At 37.5% G+C, this 22,049-nt stretch overlaps 1 protein-coding gene across 1 annotated transcript in view; it reads right to left on the bottom strand.

Annotated features, from left to right (window-relative positions):
- The window catches only part of LOC104521460 (voltage-dependent L-type calcium channel subunit alpha-1D), a gene marked incomplete at its 5' end in the record, with an annotated part of 189,663 nt that extends 168,792 nt beyond the window's left edge, over positions 1 to 20,871 (bottom strand). Inside the window, 2 exons of the mRNA XM_029083890.1 lie at positions 17,953 to 18,058; positions 20,553 to 20,871. Coding sequence (XP_028939723.1) covers positions 17,953 to 18,058; positions 20,553 to 20,871 — 425 coding nt within the window. The remainder of the gene's footprint in view (positions 1 to 17,952; positions 18,059 to 20,552) is intronic.
- Between the last annotated feature and the right edge of the window lie 1,178 nt (positions 20,872 to 22,049).

Below are 22,049 nucleotides of genomic sequence, written 5' to 3'. Positions count from 1 at the left end.
CAATAATGTGCAGAAGCTGTATTTAAATATCTGGAGATAATCTGATTTAGCTAAAATAATTACTAGAATTTGTCCAGGAACTACTGGCTTTACCTTCTAAAAATAAAATGACTCAGAAGTGCTACAGTGAAATGACACAATTAAAATGAGAATCTTGTGACACTGTGAAATCTGCTGAAAAGAATAGCTGACACAGCCCTAAAGATGTCGTAAATTCCACATGTATATGCTGTTTCCTTGTGGTACAGAAGAAACGGAGATACTATGATCACAACTGCTACTGTCTCAAAGCACACTTTGCTCACTGTGCCTTCCATGACACAAGGAATGCTGCTACAGTTCAGAATCCCAAACACAGAAAATCAGATGCTGGGGGAGTCATTGCAGTATGCAAAAAGTAACTCTCAAATTGTGGGGGCAGCTGAAGGGAGAAAACTGACTAATATTCTATCAACTTTGCTGTTGGATTCTATTTGACATCTGACAAAGAAAATCCTTTGACTACTTTTGAATTTGAAAGTTTATGTTTGCCAAAATAAGCATTAGATTAATAACAGACAATATATTATTAAATGTAGTTTTAAAAAGATATCTGCTTTATTTTAATAGAAAATACTTTTATTCTCCCACAAGTAGTATCTGTTACTGAATAAATAGTATCTTCCTATTTCATGCTAAATGAGACCAGAAAATCTTCAAAGGTAGGAAAAAAAAAAAAACAAACAAACAGAATATTCTAGTAAAACAGATCACTACTTGGTAAATACTGGGTCAAAATCAATCCGATACAATACTGAATTATGACACACAACACATGACTGCATCTCAGATCATCTTTCCAAGGAATCTAGATGTCATGTCATGAACAGTTCTGGTTCAAAACATTATTTCTGAAGAATACCAATGTAGCAACAACCACTGCATTCTTAAATTTTACTTCCTTACAGGTGCAGAAATAAAAAGCAAAAATATCTACTACAGTGACATCAAAGAACAAAATTTTTTGTTAAAGAGCAATGGAAAGAATAACAAAAAAATTACAGGTGAGTGGGAGATTGCTTCATAAGTGAAGTGGGGAGATATTAGAAACTCTGAAACATCTTCAGAAAAAAAAAAAAATGAGAACAATTAAGAACACACAATGACCAGATTACGTTCTCTCAAAATACTTAAAGCATGGCATCAAACTACTGGATTAACTGTGTTGTATAATGTCTCATTTAAAAACATTAAACAAAGACCTTACTGCTGGCTCAGAAAGTTCTTGATCTGAGGACTGCTGGATCCAGTGCTGCACATTTATTTGGTTCCCTAGACATCCCCTATGGGTCAGTGTTCGAGTTAGGACTGAGGTTTCATGATGTAACACAGTACAGCTGTTATCATTTGCTGTTCCTATATTAAGGAAAATCTTGCTAAACATAGCGTTGTTTCTAGCATGATCAACTTAATTTTGGGGCACATCCAAACTGGAAGAAAAATCTTGATATTTAACTTGCAACTAATTATGGTGCTTAAATTATTGATAAAAATAAGCTTCTAGTCCTTTTAGAGGCATGAAAGCTTTTCAAATTTACATGAAAACAATGGATGCATACTAGAAGTCTACAGTTCAGAACAAAAACGTTGCTCTATTTTAGGCATATATATATATATATATATAATATTGCAAAATAAAAACAAAACTGAGTGCTTGATTCTGCCCTTTTGAAGATCTGTGTCTGTCCAAGCTGAAAAGGTCTCCAATCACTGTGCACAATTAGGACAGCAGAATACAGGTCAGATTTAGCCCTCCAAACAAAGAATTTCTAAGCATGTCTGATTTATTTTTTCTTACAATTCTTCCCAGCAACGAAGGTCACTGCAAGCCACATAGCACACATTTTACTGCTTGCTACCGCTTATACAAAATCACAGTTAGCAACTACAACCTAAAATGTGATATTTCTCTGAACTCATGCACAGCATGCTTGAATAGATATAGCACCAAATTACCAAGTAATCATTGCATGTATTAGTGGAAAATATAGCAGCATCCAACTATTACTGATGTAGAGGGAAATCATTCACCAATTTTAATGTATTTTGAAGTGTTATTATTTTCATCATTGAAATCTCACTATTTATAAAAATCTATTAGTATAGGAATAGAAACTGTATTAGGAAAAGCTATAGCATAAAATGTGCCAGAATCTAATTGTTTTGGTAGAGTTAATACACGTAACACATGACTAATTTACAAATTAGGGAATCAATTCTCATAAATTTTTATCAAACAGTTACTGACAGAGTAAATTTCATAAATTCTCATAAGTTTTTATCCATCTAAGAGTTACTGACAGAGTAAATTCCATCATGAAGCCATGATATTTATCAAAAATTAAATCAATTCTGATTCCTTCCCCCCCCTTTTTTTTTTTTGACAACTGTGCTGTAACATTTATTGATAGGTTTTCAAAGGTGAGTGAGTTCTTCAATCTTCTGGGGAGCACAGCCTCTGGTGTTTAGCCTTAGGAAAGAGTTAGAGATGCAACAAAATATCCATAACAGAGTTAATACTACAAATGGCAAAATACAAACTTAGATAAGCTGCTTCTGATTTGAAAACAGGTACAGTAGTTGAATTATTAAGCTAGTTATTTAGAAAGGCAAGTTCCATGTACAGTATCCACACTCTAGACTTGGCTTAAAAAGTATAATCCTTTGAGAATATATCCTTCTCAGAGTTATAAGAATTAACTACATTTAATTAAATACAATCTGAAAGCTGAAAACTTGTCTGCTCCATTGGAGTCAGGTATTTTCATGTGATCATAAGACCACAGCGGTTTATCACTCATTAGCCAAGTCATTACACTTTAAGTGTTTGTGTTTAACACTTAACTGCAAGCAAAATGCATTAATATAAAACATGAGCAGCTATGAAAAAGGAGGCATAAGATGATTCATTCTGCAACTGGGGTTGTCCAAGAGCAGCACCCAATCATTTCCAATCAAGTCAATAAGCAGAGATACAAGGACTGATTTATATTTAATTTAAGGATAAAGAATAATTTTAAAATAAAAATTACAGTCAGTTTTATCTTCTAGATAGAATGATAATATTCTTTAATACTTTAATGCACTTCCTGAAATTTTTTTCACCTACATCCAAAGCTATAAAATCCATTTGCTAGTGAAGCATCTATCACTATTACTACTGCTAAGCTGCCAGACTGTTAAAATGCAGAAGAGACTCAAATCTTCAAGTGATGCAGCTTCATCTGTAACACACACAAAAGTCCAGAACCTTTGACTACTTCAAAAGAGAATTGCATCTCAAAACCCTTTTAACTTCCCTTTCTAAGTCAAGATAAACACCTATAGTTACTCCTTTTTCATTTTTAGAGAAACAAATATTCTACCACAAACTTAAAAAATTAATACAGTAACATTCAAATTCAAGGATTCAACTTCTTTCATTCCAGCAGGGCTTTAACACGCACTATTCATGACCACAGTAACAGCAAGTAAAAGTATGGAAGCGTTTGCAACTTTGCAAGTCTTTGCTAGAATACATGATCACAGCTTTATAGGGCAAGTCCTGAAATGCTCCCATGTACAGTAAACTCATGGACTTTAAACTCACTCATGGACTTTTTACTCGTGGTTACACCTCCAAAGCTTTAGAGGAGAAAGGATTGGAAGATTTGTGCTCTTATACTCTTAAGATTTCCCTGTCTTGTCTTTACATACTGAGAAGGAGTTACAAATTGTACAATGCAGAAACAGCTGATGTTTCACGGTCACCTTCCACGCTGAGTGCTGACCCTGTGTTGGAGTGTCAGGCACACTGAATGCTGCTTGTCAGTTGAGGAAATGCCTCCTCCAGACAAATCTGAGCCCACGTATCTGCCCCCTTGCCCAGGAAACTGAAGTACATCTGTTCTCAGTGACCTCTCTAATACTTTAGTAAACAGCAGGCATCAGCACTGTATAATTATGCAAACTATGAGTGTGCAGACAATGACTACGAGATGTCCAAATCCTGCAAGTTCATCAATAGTTGATAAGGTTACTTATCAGCTCATATCCTTCAAGATTTAGTTCACAGAAGAACAGATGAACTTGTGCTACTTGCCAACACAGAAAGTACATTATTACAGCAGAAATATGGGTTTGGAGCCTCCACTATCAGGTTTCTTCCCATGAAGAATGTAAAAAAGTGGAAAAATGAAATGAGTAAACAACTAAGTGGAAAAGAGCTTCTGTACCTGGACCTCTAGCACCCTAATTTGTCCTTCACATTTGCCATGGACTTATTTTGAGGTCATTGGCTAAAAACAGGACAGGCTATATATTCCAAACACAAACTTTTTGAAATGCCATACTGGAAACAAGAGTAAAAAAAAAAAATTACACTTTCGTGGTATAAAATGACCAAACTCACTTGCATTTTCAATAGTTTGAAGAAGATCTTTAAAAGATTTTGTGACTTTAAGCATTTTCTCCCACATTCAGCAGAAATGTGGTCTATACATTTGGTAGAAAAGTTTTATGATCTTTTCTGGAAACTGAATCCGCTTTACATGATTTATATCTTCTGGCATGCACTTGTGTCCTGGTTTTTGCTAGGATAAAGTTAATTTTCTTCTTAGTGCCTAGAAAGCACTGTGTTTTGATTTGGAAACCCTCAATTCACTGAACACCCATTTGTGTCAAGGCCTTAAAAACCATCTGTAAATCTTCATCTTGTTTTCACTGGAACAGAACAGAGCATGTACAAGACAATCTAGTATACCCTTATCTTTGAACAAAGAATGGATCAAGGTCATTTAGACTGTTTAAAACATGCTATGTCATACCACACTAAAACATACCAGCTTTGTACAGTTGCTCTTTTAAGTTTGCTTTCTTCCCATTAGCCTTTCTAGTTGTTTCAGAAAGCATAAGAAGAAAATCAACAGTCTCATTCACAAGCACAGCTAAGCAGGACCAGATAAACCCCTACACAAAGTCCCTGTGTGGACACTATAATTCCAAGAGTCAGTGCTCTTTACCCCACCTCCTTTACTGTGCAACACTTCAGAAGACAGTTTATCTAATCCGTGCTGTAACTGGATTAGATCACTTTCCTCAAAGTTTCAATGTAAGAGTCTCCAGAGTTCTTTTGTCTGAAATTCCTTTCCTACTCTGCACTTAATGTTCTATTCTTCCTACTTCATACTTCTTTATTTCAAACTATTACTATTACAAAAATGAAACTTTTCTTCACCTAGTTATTTGCTTAGTCCACAAGCTAAAGTCCTTACGATTCCAGAATTTGCACTGACCAGTACATAAACAGAGAGGTACACACAACATCACGCAACGCCCCAGCCCTAGCACTCGTGAGTAAGAGGAGCCCTAAGGTCCTATATTTGAGCTTTCATACGTACATTTAAAATAATTACTCGGGGCTAAGAAGTGTGTGATATTTGGATCAATAGTAACATTGCTGCAAGGGTTTCTAGAAATACCTTTGTCATCCATGTGTTATATGGTCATGCTAAAAACACCTTCCATGTACCATTCCCACCAGCTGGACAGTTCACACGAGCACATTTCTGAACACTCAAAATATCATGCTTTCTTTTGCTATGTGCAATTTCTGCTGAATAGGGTGGTGCCTACCTTGGTTTCATTCACAGATCACCTGTTGAAGGATGTGAGGAACTGCACTACGAACTTGTCTCAAAGATTGTTTGCAAGGATGGTCACAAGATCACAGGGTCCTGAAAACCCTGACTTGTGAAAACATTCTGCCCAGACATGTCCCTGCCCCAAGCACGCAGCAGTTGCTGGGGGGCACAAAGAGACGTGCCATTGCCACGGGAACGACGGTCCTCGAAGGGGTATTTAAGAAGGACCTGCTCAGGCAAGTTTTGGGGGACATGATTACCACCTGACCACTCCACAGCTCGCCTCACCACTGCCAGAGCAAGACGTGTGCATGACTGCGTGTCCCTTCATCTCCAAGGGAGTGAGACCCCCTCGCTCTACCATCACCTCCATCTCGCCACAAGATCCATGGTGGTGACCATTCTTGCAGCCCTATCCCAACTGCTGGCTTGATTTCCATCTTTCATTCCATCCTATCCTATCGCTATTCTCCTTATTACTTTTTCTTTTTGTAATAAAAGGTGTTCTGGGTGTACTGCATTTGACCTTGTTTGTGTCTTAATCTTGTTCTTGGGATCATATTGAAACCTTCCCCAACATCGGATCGGGGCATTTAAATGATCCGGACATTAAATTGGGACAAAAGTCACTGAACTTCCCATTAAACAAACATTGAGGGGTGCTTGTGCTACTAATATAACAAATACAAGCTTAACATTAGCATTTTCAGATACACATGAAACACCGTATGGAAGCTTACTGTATCTTCTGAGACATCTAACATTAACTCCCCCAAATTTCCTTTCCTACTGCTGTTTACCTAAATGTCACTGCTTTTGCTGTATCACTATGGGAACAGGCTGTTCCTTCTGTTCCTATATTGCCACTACCAATCACTTTTTCTTCGCCAAAATTTGCTGCCAAAACATTCTACGTTCTCAAACTTAAAATATAGCCTCTGACAACAAAATCCACCAGAAAGTGCTCACCAGAAAGTCAGCCAAACCATTTCCAAATAAAGACAAAATAAGAAACTATTTTAGGAGAACTCCCTAGATCTCATTATACTGTTCATATGACCATTCACCATATCTGAACATTTCACAGCCTCAAACCTACTTTTCCTTTTGATATCCTTTTAGAGCAGAAAACTTTTATAGGTGGGAAACTACAATACTAAAAAGACAAACAGTCTGTCCAAGAACACACAAGAAGTTAGGCCAAACTAAAAAATTCAGTGCTCATTTCTTAAGTTATTGGCTAGCATCTTACCTTCCTTCTCTTACTATTTCCACTACGGCAACAAACCATTTTATTTCCTGAACGTGTATAAATCTGTGTTCTTCTTAGAGGAGACAAGCAGTTCTGAAAATGAATAAAGCCTCATCACTACAACCTGGCATTGATTGTTGAATTTTGGTATGATGTGGGCTCCTGCTGCAGCCTGGCTCTGGGGGAAAGAGGGAACACAAAGTTTCTCTCTCCTTGTTCTCAAAAAAACATATAAAAATAACCAAAATCTTTGTTTCTGCTCTATTTGGTTGAAATCAGATGCTCTCAGAAGTTACAGATCTCAGAGATACATGTACAGCATATGACTACAAAAGCTGCTTTTTTTTTCCCCTCCTTCCTTTCCCCCCCCCCTTTTTAACAGCTCCTGGAAGAACAACCTTAGCTACATCACAGGTTGTGGCCCATATATTTTTCACATCGATAAACTCTCAGCCATACAGTGCTCAGGGAAAACATAGATGTGAAAAGCAGCTGTTAGTCTTTTACTACAGGAGACAAAGTCCTTTAAAAAAAGTCACATACCTAACGTACACTGACAGCCTGGCTCTGTGCATGCTCAGCCTACCTATGCTCAGTCTGCATTAACTCTGGGTGTTAAGCTTGCAAAGCCTCCAGCAAGTTTCAGAGTTCAGGGTAAGGTCTTCTTATTGTATTAAGAATACAGATGGCAGGCATGTCTGCTCTTGAGAGGCTTATGCCAGCACATCCATGACCCTGCAAACATAAAACTGAATCAGTAGCTAGTAAAATAACACGGCCTCTGCTGAAACCATGTTTTAGGGAATTTCAATTAAATGTGATAGTTTCATTATATTTAAGACAAAATGTAAAAATTGTTAAGTATCATTCAATTTGCAACTAGAAGGTAGAGAAACTTTCTGTTCTATGCCTGGAGAACTGTGGCAGCTGATGCACTTCACCAAGAGACAGAGCTGGGTGCATTGCACTGCTAACGCTGACGACTTACAGAGACTTTGTACCTTGAAGTGCTCACCTCTGCTCTAGCAGTGTCAGAGCACAGACTGCACTAAGTATCATTTCATACCATCAGATTTTTAGGTATACTTGTGTTAAACATTGTTCTGTTCTATTACTTTTTTTTTTCACTTAGTTTTTCTGAAGTCAGTGGTGGCAAGAGATTTGTAAACCTTATTTTAATAAATGTACGAGATGTACATAATTGGATAGGCTGTTTTCTTTCAGCTTTTTCCTTTGCTATTGCAAGAAATAAATTATTGAACAGTAAAAGCTACCCCAACTTCGTAGACCCAGAAGAATCTCTCTAAAGCCTCACTCCATGGGCAATCCTGAAGGAAAGGAGGGAAAAGGGGCAAAAAGATACTCTTGCCCATCTCTTAAAATGCATGGAACTGGCAGAGTTACCCTCATAGGGAACTCCACTCTGAAGGTTGCATCACAGCTGCAGGTTTAGAGCATCTTGTTCAGAGCTGGATGCACTAGAACTTAACTATTAAGTCTTCTTGGGATGAAGATAAGCATATAATTTCTTAAATATAATTTAATTATGAATAACTGACTTATGCCACACATCATTGGTATGTGTTTTAAAGGATTCGGGATCAGTGTTTGAAAAAGTAATGGCATCATAATAAATCCAGAGTGTAAACTGCACTAAAAAAATGTCTGATAAACACAATACAGCTTTGGGGTATTTGCTACTCAGTACCTTGGAACAACTGCATTATGTATCCTGGTCAGCTGTGTTTTCATTGAAATATGTTATTTTTACAGTTAATTCGGGGCATAAATCTCAAGTCTTTATTTACAGTTTGGTTTCAAATGCTGAAGTCAAGCACCTAGGTTTCTGACAAGAACCGCACTCTGTTTAATCAAGGCATTCTTCAAGAAGAATGGAACTCTAAAAACACTTTTCTATGAAAACACGAACAGTAAACTGCTAATCAATGCTACCAAGTGAATTTTACACAAGCAGGAACTGAGGGCATGCTCTCAAACTCGTCTGAATGGCGAGGGGAGCATGATATTGTATTTGCAAATCATTAAATGAAAGTTTTATTGCAGAGGATTACACAATTACAAAAAACCTAACACTGAAAAACAAATCCATCCTAATTAACATTCTTCCACCGTGACTATATATTCATTTAACCTTTCCTCATGGCCCTGTCCTTCCAGATGGCCCAGCAAAAGAAAGGTTTTGGTGCGTGACAGCAGGATTAACAAATGTGAATTCTCGCAAAATGAATAGTAAACCAAATCACACATTCACCACCACTGAAAGCAGCTTGTTATTAAAGTTCACCAGAACAGAACATACATTTTAAAAGCTACATGAGTCTTTTGAAATATGCAGAGACTGGCTTTTCAAGAGTACCCAGAACTTCTCATTTCTGCTCAAGTTAAGCAAGCAAGCCTTGACCAGCACTTTCAAAAGCCATGGTTCCCAACTCTGTCATATTTCAAGACAGTGCTCACACACAAACCATATAAAAAAAATTCACAGTTCTCGATGCTTCTTATATGAAAGATGTTTTAAAAGAAAGTAAACACTCATATTCTGCAACATCTAGAGTTTTAAAGTAGGCTTTATACAGCAAATCCAAGTAATTTTTATGGTGACCTACTTTTAGTGTGGCACTGATACGTGGCAAAATGTAAAGATTCTCAATTTTATGTGTTCATTTTTTGAGTAAAAACTTCAGAAACAATTTTCAGGGTGTTCTTTAGCACAACAGCTATGGTCAAGGAATAAAACTGTAGATTAGTAATTCATTAAATTTACATGCTCAATATTGGAGGAAACTAATAATTCACATGGCTTATATATGGTCAGTAAACCGGTTTTATAACCTAGGTTTGTTCAGGGTTTTTTTTTCAGAGCATTAAAAAGTCAACTTTTACTCTATTCTAATAGTTTGAATGAAAAGTACAAACTTCTCCCACTCATCTTAAAAGCTCAATTTAGATCTGAATTACAACAATTTGAATGTCAAATCTAACTACTTTCCCACTGACCATTCAACTGATATAGTAATAGGATTATTCTACGTATTGGGAAGTACACAGACTTCCTTTCATTGTAACCAGTCTATAAAGTTTCACAGGCATACCCTTATTAAGACAGGAGTAAGAAAAGAAATGGGTGGGGGGCAGGCAGGGAATCACTGCTTTTCACAGCACAATTAAACCAGGGGGAAAATAAAAATCCTTCTACCAGTGCAGCACTATTCTGTTTGTGAGACTGACTTTAGGCTATTACAGAAAAAGAACTTTCTGGTGTATGCTGTACCTCCCTAGGCAGTTTGCCAGTAATGCATTACTGGCACATCTTTTTAAGGAGATACAAGCCCTTAGTAGGAATTCCCCACAGGAACAAGTTTGCAACTTTGAACATGGAAAAAACATTTCCTTGCAAATGGGAATGATTAAGTACATCTTTTTTGTAAAGCCTTTAGTCTGGATAACTGAGAAGTATCTCCTGCATTAAAAAAGGGGGGGTATGGGGGAGGAGTTATTTTTGCAGTGTTATTAACTGAAACCTGTCAACTTAGTTGCAGACCCTCTTCTCATACTTTTGCACTCCAAACAACCATTTTCATCTGTGCTGAAGTAGCTAGACCCTAAGTTGTATCAAGGCACACAAAATAAAGAACAAGGACTAGTTTATGCTATTCCCAAACCTCTACAAACCAAAGTGACCCTTCTACCAGTTGAAAATTGCCAGTCATCTGTGTAGTATCTTTCTTTCAGGAATGTCCCATTTCCTAAGTCAGAGGGTGGAATGAAATCTGTTTCATTCACTATAGCTATGGACTCGACACATGCAAGTATGTTTACCAAAAAAATTCAAGAGCTATTTCATGCTACTGGTATAGTGCAGAGCAGACAGAATAGGCCTAGGACCTGGCAGCAAGACACAAAGTGGGTGTAAAACACTACCATCCATGAATTTTCATCAATTTTGCAGAGGTATGCATTACAACACAAAGAAAAAGTTTTCTAAATACATGATCTGCACTGTTAAAAATCAAAGCAATTTGTAATAATTAGCTAATGTATACTATTGGAAGCTTTAGGCTGCCAGTAATATAAAAACAGAAATAGGAAGATAAGGCTGAGTACAGTATTACAGTATTTTTTAATAAATCCCTTGCAGAAATGTAATGTATTAAGGAATTCTTGCAGTTGTGCAAAGGTTAATTACTGATACATACTGTCTCACCTAATAACCAATCAGCTTCACTATTAATTTTCAGAAAGATAAGTCAGGCTGCTCCAGTAGTTAAGTAGTTACTTCATGGCTTTTTGAATAAGAAAATAAAGGCCAGGCTAATCAATGTGCATTAAAAATAGTGGAAAAAAATATCGAAACTATCCCTCAGAGCATTTATACATGCATATAGACACAAAAACTGATGAGGAGAGAATTCAAGCCTCCTCATTTTTAAGCCTGCATGAAAAGAAAGATGGACAGCTCCTAACATTTGTGTTTTTTTCAAAATTAAACTACTGACTACTCTCAGGCTCTCCTGACTACTCATACAGAGTTATAAATACATTTCATTGACTTGAATCAATATAAAACATAAAATTCCTGTGGTATATCAGATACTATTAGATCTATTATCTTTTAATCTTTTTTTCCAAATTGAACTTAATGACACTTTCCCTTACAACGAATTAATCTAGTGCCTTCAGTACCAGTAGTTAGGTGCATGGCTAAATGCACACAAAATACTGTAATGTCTCCATAAAGTCTTCCTGTGTGCAAGGTGAAGTATTTTCATTAGAGTCCAGATTATCTTGCATCTTGGATACATTTACTTAGATGGCTTTTATACCAGCTAGTAGAGACAGTAGGGAGAGCATTAGCTAAGAATCCAAAGTACAAAGAGATTGGAAACACAGTGACAAGAAGTTATTTAGACTGGAAGACAGATTCTAAGTGAGGGGAGAGACACCCAGGCCTCAAAGACCTCTGAACTTAAAAAGTAAACAAAGACAGTGGATATATGTAGAAGTCTTTCTAAAATACAGAGAATATTTAACAATTAAACAAAAATCTTTAATAAATAATTCTAAATGATTAAAATTAATACCATTCTACAACAATATTTTCAGATAAACTACGCAGAGAGGATAACTGGGTGAAGGTAAAAAACCAAAAACCTTTTCAATGGATGGATTAATTGGTCATGTGGCCCTAGAACTGAATGAGTCATGGGGTTGCTAATGAGATAAGGATAGGAAGCCTGACACCTCTAAGTCAAGAGTTCAACTGGTTCTTCTAAGATTACTCTCCCACTGTGCCCTAGATTTAAGGCACAACTAACAGTTCACACACAATACTGGCTTTCCTACTGCTAGAGGCACTTGAAGATCCACCTAAATTACTCATAGAGGAAATCTTTGCCTGAAAGATAGGACACCATTTCCTTTCTGTAGTGGTGTCCCCCACCATGGCTCTCCCAGTCTCAGCTGCTTGGGAGAAAGAAGAGAAAGAGTCCAGGACCTTCATCTGACCTGGTCTATAAGCACAGGCTGGAGAAACCTCCTTTTAATGCAGAACCTCTTTGAGAAGGTTCCCCACTGACAATGGTAGTCAGAAACAAGGCTGAAGAACCCTGCTGTCAGGGGCATAGGGTCTTTAATTATCATTATGTTTCAGCCCTTTATGCATTAAGGTCAAGCCCTTTACTCCTGTGACTTTGCACTTGCCAATTTGCCGTAATTTATGCAAGTCAGTGTCCCAAAATGCACAGGCAGTCAATGTCTCCTCAAGTACAACACTGTCACTAGTGAAAACCTTCAGGGTCTAGAGATGCAGTACACACAAAGCAGACTCAACTCAAACTTCAGGCATCTGGTTCTCATAGACTCAGTATGGAGACCTTCTTATTGATCACATTTACTTATTTAAAAAAGAATAAAGAAAAATAACCAAAAATGTCCTAATCACAGACAAAATCCAAACTTATCCTGTGCCATGCTCCCTGCACACTGTAAAGAAGCCCAGTGCTAGTCAGACCAATGGGAAAGTCAGTAGGAGGCAACACACAGGAGAACAGAACATGGTACAGCAGAATGATACAAGAATGGAAAACTGAGGTGGGAGAGCGAGATTAGAGCAAAAAGCATGCTGCAGAAGAGGACAAACAGAAGAGTAAACACAGAGGGAAGCCAGAGGACAGAGAAAAAAGATAAAAAGAAAGAAATGAGTGGGAAGTTAAAAAAGATAAAAGACATGAAGGGAAATAATATAACACAGATGGGGAAAAAAAAAATGGAAGAGACAGAAACAGAAGAAATATATACAGGAAACCCATCCTGCCAGAAACTGCTTCTTATCAAGCTCAGACAAGGAACACTGCCAGAAGAAGAGCTGAATCAGGCATGGAAAGTTCAGATCACCTGAAACTTCTGAAGGCAGATGAAAGAAACTACATTAAAATATGAATGAAGTAGAGAGCTTATGAGGATTTTATCCCAGAGTACACTGGCCCTGTTCTGCTGCAAGAGAGGAAAAAAAAAAACAACAAAAACTTCTTTGGTTCAGTAACAGTTTCACCCCTCTATTTGCAGAAAAACTGGGCCCACTTGTGAAAGAATGTTAACTGATTAGGGACTAGTTATTAATTAAGTAGAATTCAGGATCAAGTTCAATAACTGTTTCTAAAGTTCATTAGAATCATAGAATCATAGAATCATAGAATGGTTTGGGTTGGAAGGGACCTTAAAGATCATCTAGTTCCAACCCCCCTGCCATGAGCAGGGACACCTTCCACTAGATCAGGTTACTCAAAGCCTCATCCACCCTGGTCTTAAACACTTCCAGGGAGGGGGCATCTACAACCTCTTTGGGCAACCTGTTCCAGTGTCTCACCACCCTCACACTAAAGAACTTCTTCCTAATATCTAATCTAAACCTACCCTCTTTCAGTTTAAAGCCATTCCCCCTAGTTCTGTCATTAACTGCCCTAACGAAAAGTCCCTCCCCAGCTTTCTTATAGGCCCCCTTCAGGTATTGGAAGGCCGCTATAAGATCTCCCCGGAGCCTTCTCTTCTCCAGGCTGAACAGCCCCAGCTCTTTCAGCCTGTCAATTAGTCTGTATTGCACTCTGCAGTACAGAAATACATGAGAAAACTGCTCCATTCAAAGTACAGAAGAGAAGATCCCTTCCTCCTGCCTCTTCCAGGACACACCAGAGACATCAAGGTGCTTTAGAGAAAGGATTAGATAAGTTTTCCCAAAGAACACAGGACTAACACTGACAAGTGGTCAAGTGTAGTCCAGTCTGAGTGTAACTTTGCACTTCTGCTTTGTTTGAAATGCATTGGTTTGCATCAATCAGTATTAACACATCATTCTTGAGATAGAGAATAAGGATGACCATGGATCCATTGTGCAAGAAGATGGCTGTAGTCCACCCTCTACTCCCAGAGAATGGCAAAAAGGCAAAACAGGAATCTAAGCTTGTCTACTCAGAAGATGAAGAGACAGACAAAAAAACCTAGTAACATGACTCCTGTTCTACATCAGTGATTACCATCTGCTTAATTTAGTCACTGATACAATGAAGAAACCCTTTCTTGCTTCCTTAGGTTATCCTAAGTACCTCACAGCATGCTGCTGACTATCACAAAAACTTCAACAATCACACCTTGCATTTCAGCAAAGATGAGCTATCAACACAGAAACACACAATTGTCCCATCCTTACACTTAGCTTATACTGTCAATTTTCTGTAACAGTCTCCTGTTCCAAAAACAACGATGTGGAATCTTCTCACAAACATCTAAAGGTATTTAAGATTAAAACTTGACTCAGATTCAAGAATAACAGACACCCAAGATACCTCCTATTTAAAAAAAAAAAAAAGCATAAATATGCATACATTTGATTTACTATTTCTCTTAAGACACATCTACCCATTTCTTAGTGTTGCTTGTGTTTTTGGTTAATTTGTGTCAAAATTTTTTGCCATTACTGCTGCAATGTGTAACTGATTGTGTTAATCAGACCCCACACCTTGAAACATTCATGAGAAAGTAAGAAGAGGGCTCACTCACAGCTCAACCAATGGTTAGGTGGTTGACATATGGTCAGTGTTTCACTGGCTCAATCACAGGTGAAGACAGACTCAGAAATTGTATCTCAGGTTTCTCTTACAAGTCTTGGAAATTCCATCATACAGAAGCTGTCTTCTAACATCCCATCACAAAGGGGAATTAATATCTGTTCTGCATGTACACCCCCGGATTGAGGCTGCCATTGCAGATTTCCTGAAGTCAAAGAATGAACACTTCGACTGGTCAGCTTCTCACACATGCAAACAGCCTTCTCCCTAGCCCAAGCAAAACTGGAAAAGTTTCCATTTCTTACCAGTGTTCCACTGGTTTTTGCCCTCTTGTACCATTGCTTCCTTTTCTACAACTTTAAAAAAAATACAAGCCAGTTCAGCTAACTGATGGAAAGCAATTAATCTATTCAACTCAATGAAGCAACACTGATTTACTCCCTAAGAACCAAGCCCTAGGTATAATATACATATGCAAACTAAAATTTATAACACTGAACTTCTGGGGTTTACATAATGTAGAAGTGAATGCACTGGAGGCAGACCACGTTCCTGTTCCTCACTCTGCTCTCTCCCCTCCCACGGCACTAAGTGAGACAAGTGCTGCAATCTGTACTGTGTCCAGAGAGAAGGGGATGGGGGGAAAGAGGATGTGGGGTTAATAGGACTAAACACCTGGGCTGGAAGGAGAGGGGAAATAAAACCATTTCCCTCAACTTTTGAATTTGAATTAAAGCCAGAGGAGTGGTGTATACTCTCCTAGCAAGATCAAACTAGCAGTGCAGAGCTCATGAGAGACAAGTGTGTCTACATGCAGGGAGCTAAAATCCTACCAAACCTATTCATAAGATTTAATACTGATTTTTAAGATTCGGTCTTGTTTTCAGACCAGTATCACAAAAGATCTGAACATTATTCAACAGAATAATCTCTACTTCCACTATAAGACAACTGACAGCTCTCTCAAATATACGTCTATACATACACCTCAAGCATCAGGAAATGCAGGCTCAAGCAGGTTCCCAAGCAAGACTGAAGATTTATAACTCAGCTCTTTTATGATATTCCTTCACAGGACACTTGAATCCACACTAAAAAGTTCAGCAAAGGAACCTTTTTCACTAGGAAAAGTGTCAGTGAAATACCAGTGGAAGATCCATGAACCTAGATCACTGTTAGTGTAATTCTTTATGTAGAACCTTAGTCATAAGAAAAGCCAATGCTGCTCATTCCAGAATTATTTATTTTATCAGCTTGGGTATACAGGACCTGCCTCTGTGTTCCCTTATTGGGCTTAAATCTGTTCCAGCACATGAAACTATGTTTTCAGGATAAATTCTGTTCTTTGAGCAAGCTTTATGGAATTACTCAACACCAGTACAAACAGGGTACAAGTTTAAATGGGAATTTGAAAGAATTTAAATGTCCAAGTAAATTTTATATACATGTAATTGGGGATGTTCAAAATCCTTTCTACTTAAAAATGGATAAGGACCTCTTACAAAACAAAAGATGGAATTTATCTTTGCTTAGACTAACCTGGTCACATTAAATAAAAATAAGAAAAAATCATCAGCGATGAAAACGTCCATTTCTTTCTCAATACCAGCACATTGTAGAATTAGGTCAGAAATACCAGACATTAGCCTCACAAAACTAATGCTAAAAACATTTCTTTAAAAATTATTAGCCCCTGACACAAGTAACTGCTTTACCATTTTCATGTAAAGCTCTATGAAATTACTTATTAGCAGATCTCCTGGTGGACTGACAGCCATGGAGATTTGTGCCCTGAATTTCTCAGGGGGAAAAAAAAAAAGGAAGGAGAGATAAAGAGTGTTGGTTGGCTAGATACACAGCTGCATAAATAATTCTTTACATTGACCTCAATTTCTCTGCCTTTCACCAGCATTTTTTGTTGTCCATATTTACTTAATTTTGATAAACAAAATATATAACATGGGTCATATGCACAGAATAATTACTTTTAGGAAAATAAACAAGCCTACACACACATTTTCATAATTAGACAACCTTGTATCAACCTAAGTTTTCCATGTAAAATAATCCAAAATTACCTACTTACTGGTATGCAATTCTTTGTTAACAAACCTCCCCGGCCCCGCAAAAAGCAGTCACATGTAGATTTTGAGTGCACAGGACCACTGAACTCCACTATTTCATTGTTTATACTACACATCATCTAGAAATTATTGCAATGTAACTCAATATTACTCTTGAAAGTGATAGCCTCTATAAATTCTGATAAAATAGAGAATTAAAACAAAACTCTTTTTCACAATATATTTTCAAGTACAACACTAGTATACTATTTTCAAAGAAATACATCTCCACACACTACTTACTGCAGTACCATCATCTTTTGAAAGATCACTTAACACCAGCACTGACTGCTTTTGAAATTCACATTGATGTTCCTATCACTTTAAAATGTCTGAATGTAAAATTTCCCACCATCTGCTCAATAAAAACTAAAATATCCAGTTAAATATACAGCTAAATAACACCATTTAAAATTGAAAGTAGACTAGAGAAGTACTCTAGGAAAGGCAGTAAAAGTTCAGACGGACTGAGACAAGCATCAGAAACACAATAACAGTAAATACATTTGATCAACAGAAACAATAGAAATTCAAAATAAAGTTTTTATGCCACACAAACATACATATACACACAGCACAATACATTCCCCTCCAAAGAGTATCACTACTGAAAAAAATCTTATTTTAAACACGACATAAGGGAGCACATATTAAAACTGAAAAAAAAAGCACAGCAATTCCATATACATTTTATTCTAAAGTATCATTATATACCAATTTTAATTTTTTTAATGAAATTATCTATACTTAATACAGCCTCAAATACTAGCAGCTAGTCATGACCATCAACTTAAAAGCATAGCAAGCATACAAAATAAAAACTCGAGAGTACTTACCAAATTATGATTAGTTGAATTAGAATCATCTTCTGGGAATGGGATGTAAACAGCTAAGGCCACACAATTGGCAAAAATAGACAGTAGTATAAATATGTCAAATGGTCTGGAAAATCTTGTTAAGGAATTCATGAATTATGAGTATCTACAAACCTAAGTCTAGTTCTCCTTTCAGTATCAACACTTGTAAAACAAGTCTTACTTTTAAGGTAACCTTTCGACTGACAACTGTGACGAGCACTTCATCACCTTTAGTTATATCACTGTGCCATATTATTTTCCATCATAATGATATTTCAACATCATCATCTTTTTAAAAAAGAAAAAAAGAAAAAATTATTATTCTTGCTGCCACAGGGCATTTTAGATTAAATTCCAGAGATTAATATAATTATATTCACTTAAATCAATACGTGAGTCATCGTGATGGGTAAGGAATATTTATTTAGTTCTTCTGTCCTCATAAGCTCACAGAAGTCTCATTAATGTTCACAGCAATGTGTTTGTCCAAAGGAGGAAAATCATTTGGGACCTAGTTCACAGTAGGATATAAGAAACATTGCCAGCAAATCACAACTGTATGAGAGTTGGAAAGTTGTACAATGGACACAGGAAAATTCAGAGCCCCTTTTCATATTTGACAGCTGGACTCCTGAAGAATTTTGCTTTGGCCAGGACAGATGAAAGTTTAGGTGAGTAGATTGGGGAATAAAATATCATTACTGGCTTGGCAGCCATGCATACTGAGAGGCTACAGGCTTTCACACTGACAACAGCATGAATTGCAGCTGCACTTTTTATACCGTATCTGGATGACAGCAGTTGAAACCTGGGGATACCTCTTGTCTTCCATAAAGAAAAATATTTATTAAAATTCATGTCTATGAAGTTTAACCTTCAGTTTATCATTAATTTGCCTTTCCCTCAAAGTATTTCATTATTTTCTTGTAACTACAAACATGGAGGTACCCAAGGGAATCTATTCATGGAAGTTTGGAAAGGGAGTATTTTGGACTTTAGCTATGATTTTTTACATCTTTTTTTCAATTCAACCCACAACTCCCTGATACGTGTCCATAAGAGTCTGAGGGAAGGGTACTCAATACAGTCAAAGGAAGTGCACTGAATATACTCAAAAACATTTTTGTCAGTTTAAAATATTTTTCCTGAAAAAAAAAGAAAAAACAAACAAAAACCCAAACAAACTCCTACAAAGCCCTTATGCCCCTTAAGAGCTGTTAAATTTTGTTAGTTGGCCTACAAGAAGTTTGTCACCTCAGGGGCTGAGTTGATGTTCACAAAGCCTATCAACATTAGCAGCTGGTATGTTGTGTACAAAATAAAGTTACAACACACATCTTAACATGCAGCGTTCTCCAGGCTGAAATTAACAAGTGATACCAGCGCGAGATTGACAACCTTGCTCTATGATGTAGTGCTACTGGGACAAATTCTGCCCTGAGTTATTCCACTCCAGATCCGTAGTAATTTCATTTAACTGACCCTAGCCAAGAAGAGGCCAATTTACAGAAATTAGTTGGACTTCTACCAGTTTAAATGAAAGCAGAATCTTTAATTTGCAATTGAATTATGTTCAAAGAATTAAAAAAAAGCAAGCCTTATAAATGAGTAACTGTTCCTATTGCCAGGTTGGCTGTTCTGTAAGTAACAAAATGAATTTTACTTCAGAAATCTCCTCTCTTGAACAGCTGGTTCCCATTACAGCGATGTTGCCATGGCTAATAGGCAAACATTTTTCTCCCCGTACCTCAACAACACTATTTCCTATTTCAAATTTCTATTGATAATTAAATCATATCCCAAATCAACATGCTATCAGTTCTGCCAAGGAAATCCACATACTTCCACATCACAACCAGTGAACTAAAGACAAGGCAATCCTTCCCACCAGACAAGTCATCATGACTACAGGCCAGTATATCTGATCTCCTTTCTACAGATGTACATTCTTCCAAATATGTTTGGTGGTAGACATATGTTGTAAAAGTTCAGAAGATTAATGTATTTCAGGCACTTGTATGTACTTAGACCAAGTCCTTGGTTTAACTAAAAATCTTCCCTACTTTCAGTACTTGGAAAAATAATCTTTTTTAAAAAGATTTCTTCATCTGACTCATTTTCCCTAGTGGCAATACACCAAATTGTAATATGGAATATACAGGTTTGACATCTTGGGTCATCTCCCAGTTAACACTGGTAGATGCACTCCTACCTATGCAACCTTATTGGAAGGGCAACAAATGCAATATAGAGATTTGGTGGAATATAACATAAGCTTGTAATTTTAAAAAGGTTCTGAAAATGTTTTCCCATCTCCTCCAAGAAAAAAGGAACAGCTATGAGCACTTCTCTCACTTTTGGCTACTTACTTCAGTAAAATGATATTCTGTGTCATTATGACACAAATTAAGAGGCCATCTTTAACAGCAACTATCATCAACATTAACAAGTTACCGACACATGCAAGTGAACTAATGCGGTCACTGTGATGCAGTAAGAAATGTTGCAAAACAATTCCCTTGATACATTCAGAAAACACATAGAACGGGTTGTAAAAACAAAACTGCATCAAAGGATACTTCCATTCTACTAGACTAATGCAGGCTCTTCGTATTGGGTTGTTGAGGGATAAACAGAAAAGGGCACGGGGTGGCCGACTATTAGACGTATTACCCTGTTTTTTGCTCTTGGCATATTGCTGGCGTTTTCTTTGGGACAGAGATCCTACAGGCTGGGTTGAGGTGGTACTCATATTTTGGGCAGCCTTTGCTTGTCTAGCAGCATCAATTGCAGCTTGCCAAGACAGAACAGTTTGCTTGGATGGTGCTGAACTGTTTGACTGAATAGCTGGTCCGTCACCAGGGAGAGGAATCCTGGTGCTACTTGCATAGTTCGCCTCTGTGGGACAAAAGAAAAAAGTATTTGGTTATAATTTTTTATGCTAAAATGTGTCACTATTTCTGACAAAGACGTTGTTTTAAAACTTCTTGGTAGTGTGATGCTCCCATTACATATACTACAGAGCACAATTGTATGCATACATGAATCACAGAATGTTAGGGATCGGAAGGGACCTCGAAAGATCATCTAGTCCAATCCCCCAATACATGTGATTGAACAGCAGCAAAAAAAATGCTCAATCAGTATTATAACTTCAAGTTTAATCCAAGTATCAAGACAAGTGCTACACAAACACTTCACATTTTGATTCTTCCACTTACTGCACTTTTTCCTAACTGGATGGCAACTTCCCTGTCACCACATTTATCCAATAAAACATACCTCCTCCTTATGATCAACTTTGCTGTAACGCCTTAGCATTTACTATTTACTCACTTCATTTTGGTCAATAAAGTAGCTGTTTCAAATTCTTACATATTGTCTGATTAAGAAAAAAACAACACTATGGGGGAGAAGTCCTGCAAGCAAGTTAAATCTTGCCGCATTCTCAAAGAAAAATGAGTGGATGCCTCCCACAAGTGAAAAATCCAATAGTGCCTGCTGATAAACATGTTCATAAAGCACTGGTATCTTTCACACTAGAAATTACAACCGTGAAACTGCTGTAAAGGGATGAGGTTTGTTTTTGTTTTCTCTCAAGGATTTACAAAATAAACTGCACCTTCCAAATAATAACAAAGTCCTCTTTATCCAGATGACAGCAGAGAAGGCAAAATACCACCTCCGCACAAGGATCTTTCCTCGCAAGCTCTTTGACTAGAGCAAGAGTCTACTCCTACGTGCACCTGTAGGAAGGGGAGACTCCTGAGTGAAATTCAAAACTTGAAGGTGCCTGGGTGGGGGGAAAAAAATATATATGTATATATAAAAATGGAGGAACGGCACACTATACGTGCTGGGTATTAGGGCTGGCAGGCGGCTGACGGTGAAATGGATCTACCCAGGCAGGAGAGGAAAACATCTCCCCAGCGATCGCTGCTTGTCCAACAGCGGAGAGCCGAAAAAGCACACCCCTCCTTTTCTAGACGGGGGGAACAGACACCGAGAACGACGCGAGAGCCGCGAACATGCGTGGATGTGGATGCGCCCGGCCCCCGCTCGCTCCCCTGCCTGCG

The sequence above is a fragment of the Antrostomus carolinensis genome, unplaced genomic scaffold (genome assembly GCF_000700745.2).
Source record: "Antrostomus carolinensis isolate BGI_N321 unplaced genomic scaffold, ASM70074v2 scaffold5182, whole genome shotgun sequence".
Taxonomy (NCBI): Eukaryota; Metazoa; Chordata; class Aves; order Caprimulgiformes; family Caprimulgidae; genus Antrostomus; species Antrostomus carolinensis.
This window is presented reverse-complemented; position numbering and strand designations above follow the sequence as displayed.